Source organism: Haliotis asinina, chromosome 4 (assembly GCF_037392515.1).
Source record: "Haliotis asinina isolate JCU_RB_2024 chromosome 4, JCU_Hal_asi_v2, whole genome shotgun sequence".
Taxonomy (NCBI): Eukaryota; Metazoa; Mollusca; class Gastropoda; order Lepetellida; family Haliotidae; genus Haliotis; species Haliotis asinina.
The window spans coordinates 56178554-56193124 of NC_090283.1; the positions used below are offsets into that span (position 1 = coordinate 56178554).

General features: G+C 39.9%; 1 protein-coding gene across 1 annotated transcript; it reads left to right on the plus strand.

Annotated features, from left to right (window-relative positions):
• Window positions 1-10983: 10983 nt before the first annotated feature.
• LOC137281029 (monocarboxylate transporter 12-like) lies at window positions 10984-13929 on the plus strand. The gene is made up of 5 exons (XM_067812185.1): window positions 10984-11182; window positions 11577-11720; window positions 12174-12989; window positions 13454-13504; window positions 13706-13929. The coding sequence occupies exons 1-5, from the start codon at window positions 10984-10986 to the stop codon at window positions 13822-13824; spliced, it is 1329 nt and encodes a 442-aa protein (XP_067668286.1). The 3' UTR covers window positions 13825-13929.
• Window positions 13930-14571: the final 642 nt, after the last annotated feature.

The following is a 14571-nucleotide window of genomic DNA, read 5'->3' on the forward strand; positions in this document are numbered from 1 at the left end:
GGAATCACTTCCTAGTACATCAAAGTCTTCTTCTGATAATCATCATCTCACACTCAAAGTCTCAGTCGACAGCTGATAGTCAGCAAACAGTAAAATGTAAACCGAAGCCAGAGCCTGATGCTTCAAAACAACAAAGTGACAGAGCTCCTAAAGGGTCACAGAACAAAATTCAATTATTCAATAAATATGGGTCTCTTGACACATAGGGCACATAGCTTGTCACCCTCCAAAAGAGTGCGGGGCAGATCCCCAATAAATCCCCCAAAAGATAGTTTATTCCAATAATATTGTACAGTGGAACTGCAGAGGTTTGAGTGAGTGAGTGAGTGAGTTAACATATAACGTCACATCGGCAATATTTCAGCCATATCGTGACGAGAACCATTAATATCATACATAATACAGAATGGTAAAAAGTCTGTCAACGAAGGGCAGTAAAGCAACTAGACTATCACAGGAAAATATTTAATACTAGTAATGAAATCTAAAACAATTCAACTATAGAGGACGATACACTATAAAAACAGGCTCTAGACCGCCGACAACTGAAGGTAGATCACCATACCAGGGTCCTTGGTGTCTTACAGTACCTTTGCTACCTGCATGGACCCTAGTTGGATTTACACCATCCCTTCAACCGCTGGCGAGTATACAAAATGCTAACCAAAATTAAAACAACAAGAATACAACGATTAAATACCTGGTAGATTTAAATTTACATCGAATGTTTGTGGACTTACGTACCCTCTCAGGAGGACAATAATTTTACAATAGTTCAACCCCCTTTGAGGGTACAGCCACTAACAATTCTAGTTCCTAACCTAAACTACCAATCATTAAAATACATTTATATACAGTACATATTACTCAAAATTCAATCCAGAAATCAATTTCCTTTAAAAAACCAATAATTAAATGAGCGCTGACTGTGTTAAAAAGATCCTTAACAGTTTTTACAGTAAAATACTTATCCCTTATGATGGAGAATTCAACACAGTCAAGCCGGATATGCTTGACTGTGACTCTCTCATCACAAGGGATACAAAACGGAGGATCCTCACTTTTTAAAAGGTATGCGTGAGTGTATCTTGTATGGCCAATACGACATCGTCACAAAAGGACTTCTTCAAATCTGGACTGACAACCCAAGTAAGTATAACCATCATCTATTATAAAGTCCTGCTCATGTCCAACTCTAGCATTTAGATCACCTATTACAGCGATCTGAGTATTGTCACCATATTCAGCCTTAATAGACTCCAGTTGGCTCCTCAGAATCTCAATCCCATTTACCTCATCTACAGTTTTATAGAAAGTCGAGTTTTCTGGAGGAATATAGTTAAAGCACAGCACTGTTTTCACGTCAAATATGCGTGAATGATCATCGACCAATAAAAATATGCCATTTGTGCAGCCTATGCATAACCGCCTGAGCATGGGTGCAAAGTTCTTCCGAATGTAGACACATAAGCCTCCAGCTACTCTGCCTGAGCCTGAATACAGTCTCGCCAGACCGTGGTGCACATATCCAGGTAACAAATCTGAGAATTCAGTGTCTGTCTTGCTAAAAGTTTCATACAGCCCAATAATGTCATATTTCGTCAACATATCTACAATGTCACTATTTACAAACTTTTTCAAACCACGAACATTCCATGAGAATATCTTTAAGCCTCCAAAGTTAAAAGTACATGTACTCTGGCCTTGACCACACCCCTATTCTTCCATCCATTCAGGTAGGGCTTTCCCATCTTTGGCACATATTCCTGTTTCCATGTCATACGTGAAGATTCTGTCGGCAATCACTATGGTGTCATAACGCATAAACATTTTCACCGATTCATCATAATGAAGGCGAGCCTTCTCCAGATAGGGATACAGCAGTTTGCGTTTATTCCGTACCAGTTCACTGTAGTCTTCCTTCAAGATGATTGTTTGTTCACCATCCTCACGCTTTTTCTTCCTGTATTCACCAAGCGCATGTTGTTTATGTTTGAACCTCAAAAACTCAACACATATTGGCCTGGGCTTACCACTACTGTTCTTTTTACCCAACCTTTCGATCAGCAGTTCGTCGTCACTTGTGGCGTTTTCTATCTTAAGCTCCTGCTCTAAGAAGTTCCTTACTTTGACTTGCGTATCTGTCCACAATTCCCTTTCGTCTTCTTTTAGTCCCATTATAATGACATTATTTCTTTTAGATGAATCTTCAAGCTTGCTAACCTTTTCCTTAAGTACCATATTTTCCTTTCGCCCTGCACTCAGATCCTCTGTGAGTTTCCTCGTAGCAATGCCGACTTCACGCCGGATGTTTTCAAGCAATTTGTCGAATTTTAGCTCCAGTCGTTGGAGAGTTCCCATTATGTCAGCTAAGCTAGCTATAATGAATATTATCGGGTCCTGAAGCAGTGTCATTAGCTTGCCCAAGAGCAGCATTTAGCTGATGAATAGAAAATAGTTCATTATAATCATCTGAATTAAAATTCATATTCTTTTTTTCATGGTGGTTTTTAAATTTTTGAAGAGTCGGTGAATAATTGGATGAGGAGGAATGTTTAGCTATCGTTTCACCTAGTTTATTAGCAATATCAGCTTTTTCCGTTAAAAGAGTGTCACCCTCCTTAAGATGGTGCACGCTACTTTTTGAACCTTTACCTTTTATCTTCTTCACCATATTCCATACCTTAGAAATAGGCGTTAATTTTAGAAACATAATCTCGCCATGACTGTCGTTTACTTTGTTTAAATGTACGACGAGCCTTGGCGTTTGAAATTTTAAACTGATTTAAGTTGTGATTTAAGTAGCTTGTTTGCAATCAATAGTAAACCATGGCTTCCGAATGTGTGGAACCATAGAGGACTTGGGAAAACATTCATCAGCAATCATGTTTAATTCATCAGAAAACATCTGAATAGGATCAGACACATAGAGAAAGAATTCTGGGTTTAATCTGCTTATACATAAGGTTTCGAATAAAGACCAATCTGCCTTGTTAAAGTTCCATCTAGACGACGGTGCAGCATCACTGGGGCTTATGGCCGAAAGTATAGTGGGGAAAATGGTCACTTCCACAAAGATCATCGTGGACTGACCATTGAAATTCATTGTATAAACTGGAATCAGCAACAGATAAATCAAGACAGGAGTATGAACCAGTCGCAGGATGCAAATATGTGTGAGAATCATCATTAAAAATACATAAATCAGTATTTGTGAAGAAATCCTCAAGAATTTTTCCTTTCCCGTTGGTGTTACTATTGCCCCAAAGTGGGTTATGAGCATTGAAATCTCCCATTTCTGAGACGCGTTATATTCTTGACATCTCCACAAATCCCTTCAACAACCTTGGACACAACAAAAGGGTTAACCTTGAGAGGTGCTCCATCAACTCAATTAACCACCAGAAACCGTGGCCATGAGTCGATATTACTTTGAGAGGCACTTTCATCTTCAGAAGAAATGGTATCTGTATCTAAATGTCTTCTTTTATTTTGCGATCTAGAACCAGTGGTGAGTAAGTTTGCCATGATAAGGAAAATCGTTCAACATCCCCGCTCCCCACCCACCATGGTGTGTCAACAAGGACAGTGCTGAAGTGGAAGCCGACTACAAACACTAGGGTTACGGGGATGCTATACTCCAGCAAAAGAGGCACTGGTAGCTGCCATTGTCAAACAAGAGTAAAAGAAAGGCTGGTTCTGCCCTACACATTTACCCGAAGACAAAGAGAACCTGGAGGTCAATAATGCCAGATTGGCCCATAAGCCACCGCCTTCTGGCATAGGACTTTAGGCAGAATTAGTTCTAACATGGTAGTGTATATTAGAACAGATCAAGAATTAACGTAATAGGCAATGTTATAAAGTTAAATGTGTCCACGCTCAGGGCACGGCGCGACCAGCCGATTGATAGAATCGGGCCAGTTCTACCACCCGTCTAGGTGAAGTAAGGGCCGAAGTGGTGTGTTGGGCAACAGGAACACGGTCACAGGCCCCTGGTACCCTCAACCACCAGGATCCCGTCCTCCACCGACACAGGGGCGCAACACACGGCCAACAGGCTGGTGGACCAAATATTCCCCCGGGTCCACTACGGGGGCGTTGGCGAGCTCTTAGCGTTACCCAGCACCCACCACGAGGAGGTGGCTCGCACAGAGTGCCACAGAGGTTTCAGGACTAATTTACATGAATTACAGCTATTAGTCCAAGATTTCACACCTTCAGCGTTATGTCTCCAAGAGACATATTTAAAGCAAATAGATACATTTGACCTTCGTCATTTTGATGCATATCATTGTTTTTCACCTCCGGGTGATAGGGCCACTGGCGGATCATCCATTCTAGTCAAACAAAACGTTATTCAAAGCCCCGTTCCACTTAATACTAATATGCAGGCTGTTGCAGTGAGAATTACTTTACATGTAGCGTTTACGCTGTGCTCTCTTTATATTTCACCATCTTCGGCTTTTGCCAAAACCGATCTTCAAGCTGTATATGATCAGCTCCCGAAGCCCTGTATTATAATGGGAGATTTAAATGGGCACAACCCACTCTGGGGTAGTGTAAATACAAACACTAGGGGTAAATTGTTGGAGGACTTTTGTTCTGACAATGACATGTATTTATACTGGTGGTTCCAACACATATTTACATCCTGGTACAGGGACTTATTCTGCTCTCGACTTGTCACTTACAAATTCAGAACTATTAAATGAATTCGAATGGTCAGTCCACGATGACCTGTGTGGAAGTGACCATTTTCCTACTATATTAAAAGGTGTAACTCCATCTGATATTCCTCCATCATCAAGACGGAATTTTAAAAAGGCTAACTGGGCTTTATATGAAACACTGTGTGCTGAAAAACTTAAACCTGAACGTATTATTGACGTTTCAGATGCTATTAAATCTTTTTCTGATGAACTGAATTCCATAGCTGATGAGTGTATACCAAATTCCTCTCCAGTTCCACACATACGAATACCATGGTTCAACGATGAGTGCAAACAAGCTAGGAAGGCAAGGAAAAAGGCAGAACACTATTTCCGTCGCCATCCTATGGTGCATAATTTAAATAAATTTATAATTTTAAATGCTAAAGCACGGCGTACTTTTAAACAAAACAAACGCCAATCTTGGCAAAATTATGTGTCCAAAATAAATTCTCGGACACCCATGTCCAAGGTATGGAACATGGTCCAGAAAATCAAAGGTAAAGGTACTAAATGTACTGTCCATCATCTTAAACATGGAGATCAATTGCTTACTGATAAATCAGATATTGCTAATAAACTAGGTGAAACCCTTGCTAAACACTCTTCCTCTTCAAATTATGTACCAAAATTCCAGCAATATCAAAAACAAGAAGAAAAGAAAACTATTAATTTCAATTCTGATAATGGGGAAGATTATAATGTAACTTTTTCTATTCATGAACTCCATACTGCTCTTGATCAAGCTCATGACACAGCCACTGGAGCTGATAACATACATTATCAACTCCTGAAGCACTTACCAGAATCCTGCCTAGAAACTCTCCTAAATATTGTTGATGATATTTGGACATCGGGTAACTTTCCTCCGTCATGGCGTGACGCCATAGTAGTACCAATACCTAAACCTGGACGTGATCATACGGATCCATCCAATTATCGTCCGATTTCATTAACTAGCTGTGTTTGCAAGACCATGGAACGCATGATAAATAATCGACTAGTTTGGTACTTGGAAACAAATAACCTTATAACTGATATACAATGTGGTTTCCGTAAAATACAGAAGTACTGTCGATCACTTAGTGCGTTTAGAATCATTTGTTAAAAATGCACTAATTAATAAACAACATGCTGTGTATATCTTTTTTGATCTAGAAAAAGCATATGACATAACCTGGAAATATGGTATTTTAAGAGACCTACATGACTTCGGCTTGCGAGGTCGTTTACCTCAATTTATAGCCAACTTTTTAAATGGCAGACAGTTTCAAGTTCGAGTGGGTTCTACCCTGTCTGATCATTACAATCAGGATCAGGGTGTTCCACAAGGCAGTATTTTGTCTGTCACACTTTTTAGCATCAAGATAAATAGTTTATCTAAAGTTTTAAACGATTCAACTGATGGATCGTCATTTGTGGATGATTTTAATATTTCTTGTCGTGGTAAAAATATGCATAATATTGAACGGCAATTGCAGTTGTGTTTAAACAAAATAAATAAATGGTGTCTTGAAAACGGCTTTAAATTTTCTAAATCCAAAACTAATTGTAAACATTTTTGCAGAAAATATAAACCACATAAGGACCCTGAACTATCTCTAGATGGCACTCCCGTCACAGTTGTAAAGGAGGCCAAGTTCTTGGGCCTAATCTTTGACTCCCATTTAACATTTCTGCCTCATATCAAGTCCCTTAAAACTAAATGCCTGAAGGCGCTTGACTTGTTGAAAGTTGTTTCCAACTCCAAGTGATTCTGTCCACCATCAAGGCTTAAGACTTTGTCTTGGGTCTTTCAGAACTTCACCTATCGATAGTCTCTACGTTGAGGCCGATGAACCATCTCTTACTCAACGTCGTATAAAATTGTCTTTACAATACATTACTAAATTATATTCTAATGACTCTAACCCTGCCTTTCACTGTGTGTTCAATCCCCTTTATGAGGATTTGTATAACAAAAAATCTTCTCTTGTTCCACCTCTTGGGCACAGAATTAAACCATTTATTTCTTCTGCCGGTATTGAGCTGGAAGGTATGTCGCCTTCCCGTCTTCTTTCTTCTCCTCCTTGGCAATTGGTTAGGCCACAAGTGGACTTAACATTAACATCATTTAAAAAATCAGAAACAAATGAATTACAATATAAACAAAAATATCATCAATTAAAACATAAATATAGCAATTACAAACCCTTATTTACAGATGGGTCCAAGGACGGTGGCCCAGTGGCTTGTGCCACTGTCATTGGATCCAGAACAATATCGTCTAGATTACCAGATAATAGTTCTATTTTTACCGCTGAAGCTAACGCCATATTAACAGCTCTCAAATATATTCAAAGACACCCTAAACGTAAACAATATATAATCTATTCCGATTCTCTTTCTTGCCTTCAGGCTATTAAAAATATTTCTTGCAAACATCCACGTTTAATAGAAATTATTGAATTGTATAATGATCTTGCTACTGGCCAATACGACATCGTCTGCTATTGGTTACCCAGCCATGTAGGAATCTCTGGTAACACATTGGCTGACCTTGCTGCTAAAGCAGCACTCAACAAATCTGTGACACCACTTCTTATTCCTTATAGTGATTACAAGGACACCATTAGATCTTATATCCGTGATCTGATGCAAAAGAAGTGGGATGCCCAAGTAGGTATAAATAAATTACATGAGATAAAACCTTACATTGGTTTTACCCACTTGGGTTGTCAGTCCAGATTTGAAGAGGTTATTTTACGACGATGTCTTATTGGCCACACTAGATATACTCATGCGTACCTGTTAAAAGGTGAGGATCCTCCATTTTGTATCCCTTGTGATGAGAGAGTTACAGTCAAGCATATTCTGCTTGACTGTGTTGAATTCTCCATCACAAGGGATAGATATTTCAATGTCAGAACCATCAAGGATCTTTTTACCACTGTTGGTTCTCATTTACTTATTGGTTTTGTAAAAGAAATTGATTTTGTGGCTGAATTTTGAGTAATATGTTCTGTAAATAGGTGTTTTTTAAATCATTGGTAGCTTAGATTAGTAATTTGTATTGTTAGCGGCTGTACCCTCAAAGGGGGTTGAAGTATTGTAAAATTGTCCTCGATGTAAATTTAAGTTTACCAGGTTTTTAATCGTAGTATTCTTGTCATTTTAAATTTGGCTAGCATTTCGTACACTCACCGGCAGCTGAAGCGATGGTGTAAATCCAACTAGAGTCCATGCAGGTAGCAGAGGTACTGTAAGTCCCCATGGTCCCTAGTATGGTGATCTACCTTCTGTTGTTGGCGATCTATAGCCCGTGTCTTATAATGTATTGTCTTCTTTAATTACAATTTTTTAGTTTTTCATGCTGGTTTTATATTCATGTCTGTGATATTCTAGTGTTTTACTGTCCTTTGTTGACAGGTTTTTATATTACACACATTTCAGTGTTAAGTTCCCGTCACGATATGGCTGAAATATTGCCGATGTGACATTAAATGTTAACTCACTCACTCACATACATACATACATACATACATACATACATACATACATACATACATACATACATACATACATACATACATATCTACATATACATGAATATACACAAGCTTGTACATATACTAACATATGCATACTCGAATACAGATACATATACACACATACCGATATACATATACGCCCGCATACATACACACACATACACAGATGGATATACACGTGCATATACATGCACATGCGCACGTACACATATCCAGATAAACTCACTGATACACGCATAGTCGCACATACACATATGTAGATTCTCTGCAATGTACACACTCCGATTTTCCGTGCAGTGTACCCTACTGGCAGTCAGTTACCACGTGTCAAGAACATCTAGGTACTATTACACATGCAGATAATGTATACATATATTCATGACACACTTACCCAACCCCCAACAGTTACTGCATAGCTAATGCTACCTTACCGGTTCGTCATTGACTTGGATATAACATGCGAGGTAAGACGCTTTAAATATAGTATGTTTATGAATAACATCCAGTTTCAAAAGACATGCTATCAGACCGACACATGAAAGCCACATGTATATTACATCACGGTCATTATTAGCCAACGTATTCAGTGTATTAAAGAGCACTACCCTGCCTTGACTGTTTCAACTCTTGCTGGATGTACCATTACACGTGGAATCTGATGTTATCGAACTCACACGAGTTTCACCGCTTCAGTAAGTCACCGACCATTTGAGTCATGGTAGGGGTGGGGTAGGGGTAGAGTTGGAGATTAGATATCTTTATATCTGTACCTCGATTATTTTGCGTTAAAGAACGAGTGTTTAGGAAAATACGGCAATGCAAGTAACCCATTTGTTATCATTTCTTGTTCATGCATGTCCGTGTACAGATGATGTTTGCGCCCCGGTCACCTTGTGTAAGATATTGTGTACAGTATGACATAACTACATATCTGATAGACCGAGAATATTTGTTCCCCGATAATATATGTTAATCAAGATTCTGTCTGAAAAGGCAGACTAAATAATATTTTTATATAATTCATCAAAACGACAGAAGAGGTATGAAGATACACAAAGAGCAAGTCACTCAACTCCGCTAACTGTAACGTTGTTGAAATATTCAGCTGGTAATCATTATCAATGCAGTCCCACTTTTCACATATTTACCCTTCCCAGGATCATTGGCAAGGTCGTTACTGGCAAGGTCGCGTGATGTAAAGAAGTTGCCTAATGTGATGTCCCACCCTGACCCTATATTGACGGGATCGCTCCTTGACAACAGGTTCGCCATGGCGAAACTGGACCAGTCCATTAACCTTACCCAAATAAGGATAGCATTGCAGAGGATAAAATGTCTCAGTATTTACTAACAAGGAAAGCTTCTCTGGATTTCGAAGGCGTGTACTGCTTGTAGCAGCAACGACCTCTGAAAGGAAAAAGGTGTTCGTGGTTTGTGAGAAAAGGGCCAGGTGAATAGAACCTCCGTAATTTCTTGCTGAGTGACTGAAACAACACTCTGATGGTGGCTAACTTTTCGGTTTGCTGACGCTCTTCTTTGTCCCTTTCTCCCGTGACATTGCAGCCCGCAACAGAGACGTATCATGTTTGGGACTCCACAGTAACTCGGTACTGAGATTGTTATTATGGGTTACTCCACAAGTGATCAGCACACCAATGATTTCCACACTGTCCGTTTTCAACCATTCCTTACCCGATTATGTACATATATCTATGCACTTTGGCAGAAATATTTTTTGAAATGTGTGAGTGAGAAATGCCAAAAATCTAAAAAAGTTGTTAATTATTTTAATGAATATTGAGCCCTGGGGTCAGTTTTTACCCGAAACATTGCACAAGGGACAATTACAGGAGGGATGTCAAAATATAAACATCTGCCACTACCTCATTCAATCGCAGCTGCCACATGTCGCTGTATGATCTGTTGTAACATACGGTACTCGCTCAAGGAGCAGGTGATTCTGATCCTCTTCTGTTGTGACGTACGGCACTTGCTCAAGGAGCACCTGATTCTGATTTAGTGTAGTGTAACCAAAAGCAACTACCGTGGTTTGTTTGGGTTGATGTTTCTGATTGAACAAACTATTCATCACTTCGACGTAATGACATAAAACGTCAACCTAAACTGTATTTACTACTTTTCCTTGAAGTATACTGTTATGTCATAATAAAAAAAATAGCTGAATATATCAATTTCAAGTGTTTAGGAACAACTGCAGCTATATTATCATCTTTCACATCTGACTTAAGGCGTGAGGATCTGATTTAGGACTGGCCTTCAGCATCTCAGGATCGGGTGACCCGGTTCACTAACTTTGTTGATATATGTCGCCATATCCCCCATTGTATCGGCTGATGCGCACGTGTCGTGCAACACTGTCAATAGTTATTTCCGTGTGCGAAGAATGAACACCTTGTTTCGACCACGGTCATCTTTATATCCTGTGTTTGGAATAGACATTCAGCAATGACTGAGCTTAGGCTATCAAGGTACAATGCAAAAGCACATACACCTGCCTAACACACAATCATACAGTGGGGACTGGTCTTCCACATTCCATATTTTTTCGTCAGAGGTAGCTGACGTGACTGGATGGTGTGGCTCGCTGGCAAATTTGATGCATATCACCTCGCAACTCAATTACATAGAGTGATATTTACAGATCACCGTTTCTTTCCTCTGAGATTTTGCTGGCTGCTTTATTTACAAACAAAGCACATATCCTCCTTGGTGCAGGAACGATGGAAGTATCCAGATCAAACATAGACCGAGGTTACGCTTGGGTGATCCTTGCAGCTGCCTTCACTTTACAGCTCATGGCTGGAATACTGGTGTACTCTCCTGGTGTCATGAACATCGCTGTGTTGGAGGAAATTGAAAACGATCTGACCAAGACCTCATGGATAGGCTCAGCCAACTTCGGAGCGTGCACTTTACTAGGTATGCATGATCGGATTTGAATGTCGTCTTCTTACACAAAACTGTCAGCATTTTCAATGTGCGTGATCAAATGCACTGCATGTTTGTAGACTTCAGATTGATTATAATCTATGGCAACGAGCCATATGTCAAGGGTTTCTTCAGACTAGAGACGACTGTAAGTGGAACTGTTAGTCTTTGGGACATGCCTGAATACGTTTTGGGTTTCCAAGAATGACAAACGTCAATGACATGTATGTTGTTTATTTTTACTTTTGTAGAAAGGCTACATGACTCATGCCAATAGTAAAGAAATAGGCAAATATCTGAGTATATGTGGTATTGTATCCCTTTGCACGCATACTCTCCACAAGTCGCTCACGTCAGTCTTTCGAGCTGTTTGTCAAATTCACAGGTCCAGTCGCTGGGTTGATACAGGCTAAAGCTGGTTCCCGTGTGGCAGCTATGCTTGGTGCCGCGTTAACCCTAACTGGCATGACTGTAGCCTCGTTTTGCAAAACGACGTTTGGCCTGGTGCTCACCTATGGTCTTGTATCAGGTATGTACTCTTCTTACCATATTGCATCAGAATAAACCTTTACCCTTGTAAACAATGTGTATTTTTGGAAAAGATATACTATCAGTGAGTGAGTTTAGTTTCACGCCGCATTCAGCAATAATAAAGCAATGTGGCAGCGGTGTGTAAATAATAGAATCTGGGCCAAAGAATCCGGTGATCAACAGCATGCGCGTCATGCAATGACAGTCTGCATTTCTCACCACCCGATACCGTTGGTCGCCTCTTACAACAAGCATGGGTTACCGAAGATCAATTCTAACCCAGATCTTCACGGTTCGAATTGATATACAATGATGTGCAGGACGCAAATGTCTTCTTTATGAACTTATAGAAAAAACATAACGATTTATCAAACAGCGTGAAACAAACTTGTGTATTCTTATTTGGACTTTTGTGTTTTTCAGGACAAATTCTTAATGTGTTTTTTTTCAGGATTTGGTGTTTGTCTGGCTTGCAATGTTGTTGGCGTTGTAACAGGGAAGTACTTTTCAAAGAGGCACGAAACAGCTTTTGGTGTGTGCATTGCTGGTGGAGGCTTGGGTCTCTTTGTTGCCGGACCTCTGGTGAGATACCTTCTCAGTCAATACAACCTAAGTGGGACGCTCCTTATCCTTGGTGCAATAGAATTCCACATGTGCGTTGCAGGTGTTACCTTGAGACCACTGCGGAAGGAACAGGCTCAAGGTGTAACTGAAAGTAGGAATGATCAGCGAGAAGACACAGCCACTGACAGAGGTTACATTGACAGGTTGTTGGAATCAAATGTTTGCAAAGTCTTCATGTCTTTTAGAGTTCTAAAACATATTGGATTTCTTATATACAATGTAAGCATCATGCTCTGGGCACTTGGCGAAGCAGCAGCTGTGTTCCATCTTCCATATTATGCCCAACAAAAAGGAAGCTCTCCAGATCAGGCTGCAACGCTGTTCACTGCAATGGGAGTTGGAAGTGTATTCTCAAGACTAGCTGCCGGAATAATGGCCTCCGATTCGAAAATCCCATACCTCACTCTTCACACAGGCTTTACTGGCATATCTGGAATAGTGCTGCTGTTATTCCCTCTTTATTCGCACACATACACTACACAGCTTGTATTTGGGAGTCTCTTTGGGACTTACAGCCAAGGTATGAATACTCTGGTTGGTCCCATTGTCCTTACCTTGGTGGCTCTGGAGGAGATTCCAGTGGCTTATGGGTTTGCATTTTTCTTTCAGGGAATTGGATACATCTTAGGACCTCCGGCAGCAAGTAAGTGGTCATAGCCTGTCCTATTTTTACCTATCCATCCAGACTTTCTCTTGAAGTGTTTTAGTGTTTGTTTTAGTCTTTCCGCCGCTGTTAACAATATCCCAGCAATATCACGGCGTGCAACATCAGGAATTATACTTTGTACACATGTGGAGATTCGCTGGAAGATCAGATGTCCCGATTGTTCAGCAGTGAGATCAGATTGTTACAGCAGCAGTTCACCCGTCATGTCATCATTACCAGCTGCATTTGTCTGCTGTTTGAATCTTACATTGTTTGAATATAGTCTATCAAGGCTTCTTCCGCCACCAGAAAACGGAAATATTCCAATCAAACACACAAACGTGAAGCAAAATGAGTTTTTTTTTAAATGGGTTTTGATCATGAGGACACAAATATCGCTTTCGACTTGATGTGATTATTCAGGTAGTATATTGTCAATGCAACCTTACTCTTTTTTTCAGGTTGGATTTATAAGTTAAGTGGCGTATACGATTTTACCTACGTGTTTGCAGGTACGATTTTACGTCAGTCCCAGTGAATACACACAGTGCACAGATAATGAACGGTTCAGTAATTGTGAGATCTGTCTTATAATTACGTGGAATGATATAAATTGCCAAGCTTTCATGTCGCCCTGTATCACCATCTGTACTGTCTTGGAAACATGTTTTACATTCTCATCTTCAATGCTCTGTACTGTTTCATTGTAACAGGATCGTCCATGGTGTTAAGTTCAATGTTGGCAGCAGCTGTTGGGGTGGTAAGAAGAAAGGATTTACAGAGAATGGATGCATTGACTCCGGATGTACAACAGAGGGATGTCAAGTATTAATGAAATCGTCAACAACCAGAGAATACTCCTATGACTTACATTCCATAGAAGATTATCATTTTACCTAGCTACGGTAGTGTTATCTCTACAGCTCCTTACGACGACTTGAATACATACCTGTTCATACAGAGACAGTAACAAGCCTAGGTTGGTGTTCACGAATTGGATTCCATGGAAAACCGCCAGCCAATTCACTTCCTCGTATATCTGCCATCAAATGTGTGTACTTCTAAGTTCGATTGAGCACATTTCTAAAACCGAGGATGTGCAGATCGTTACGGCTGAGCGAAATGAAAGATGCAACGGTTTTTGGTTTCCAAATCGATGAATGAACATACGTTTTTCCAAAATAGAAAAGCGAAAGCGAGTGCCTCAGGAAATGAATCATATTATGTCTCCCGATAGATCACGACACATGCAGCTTACTGAAGCAAATCAAGAGTGACAAACAGTATACTATACGACAACTTCTTTGAGTGGCATTATTTAGAAGTTTGGGAGTAATATAACGACAGACTTTATAGACTAATAAAGTCTAATATCTTTGTGCTTCACAACGATACAAGAATCTGTATCGAAACGTCGCATCATCCGGATAAAGAAGTTGTTAATCCATAAAGCTTGTCCTTATAATCCTAAGGGACAGTCTGCGGCTCACATTCACATATGTACATCTCTATGCGTCTTTATGTCTACACAATAACGAGAAGGAAATAAACAATTGGAACACCCTCATCCAGTGAGTGT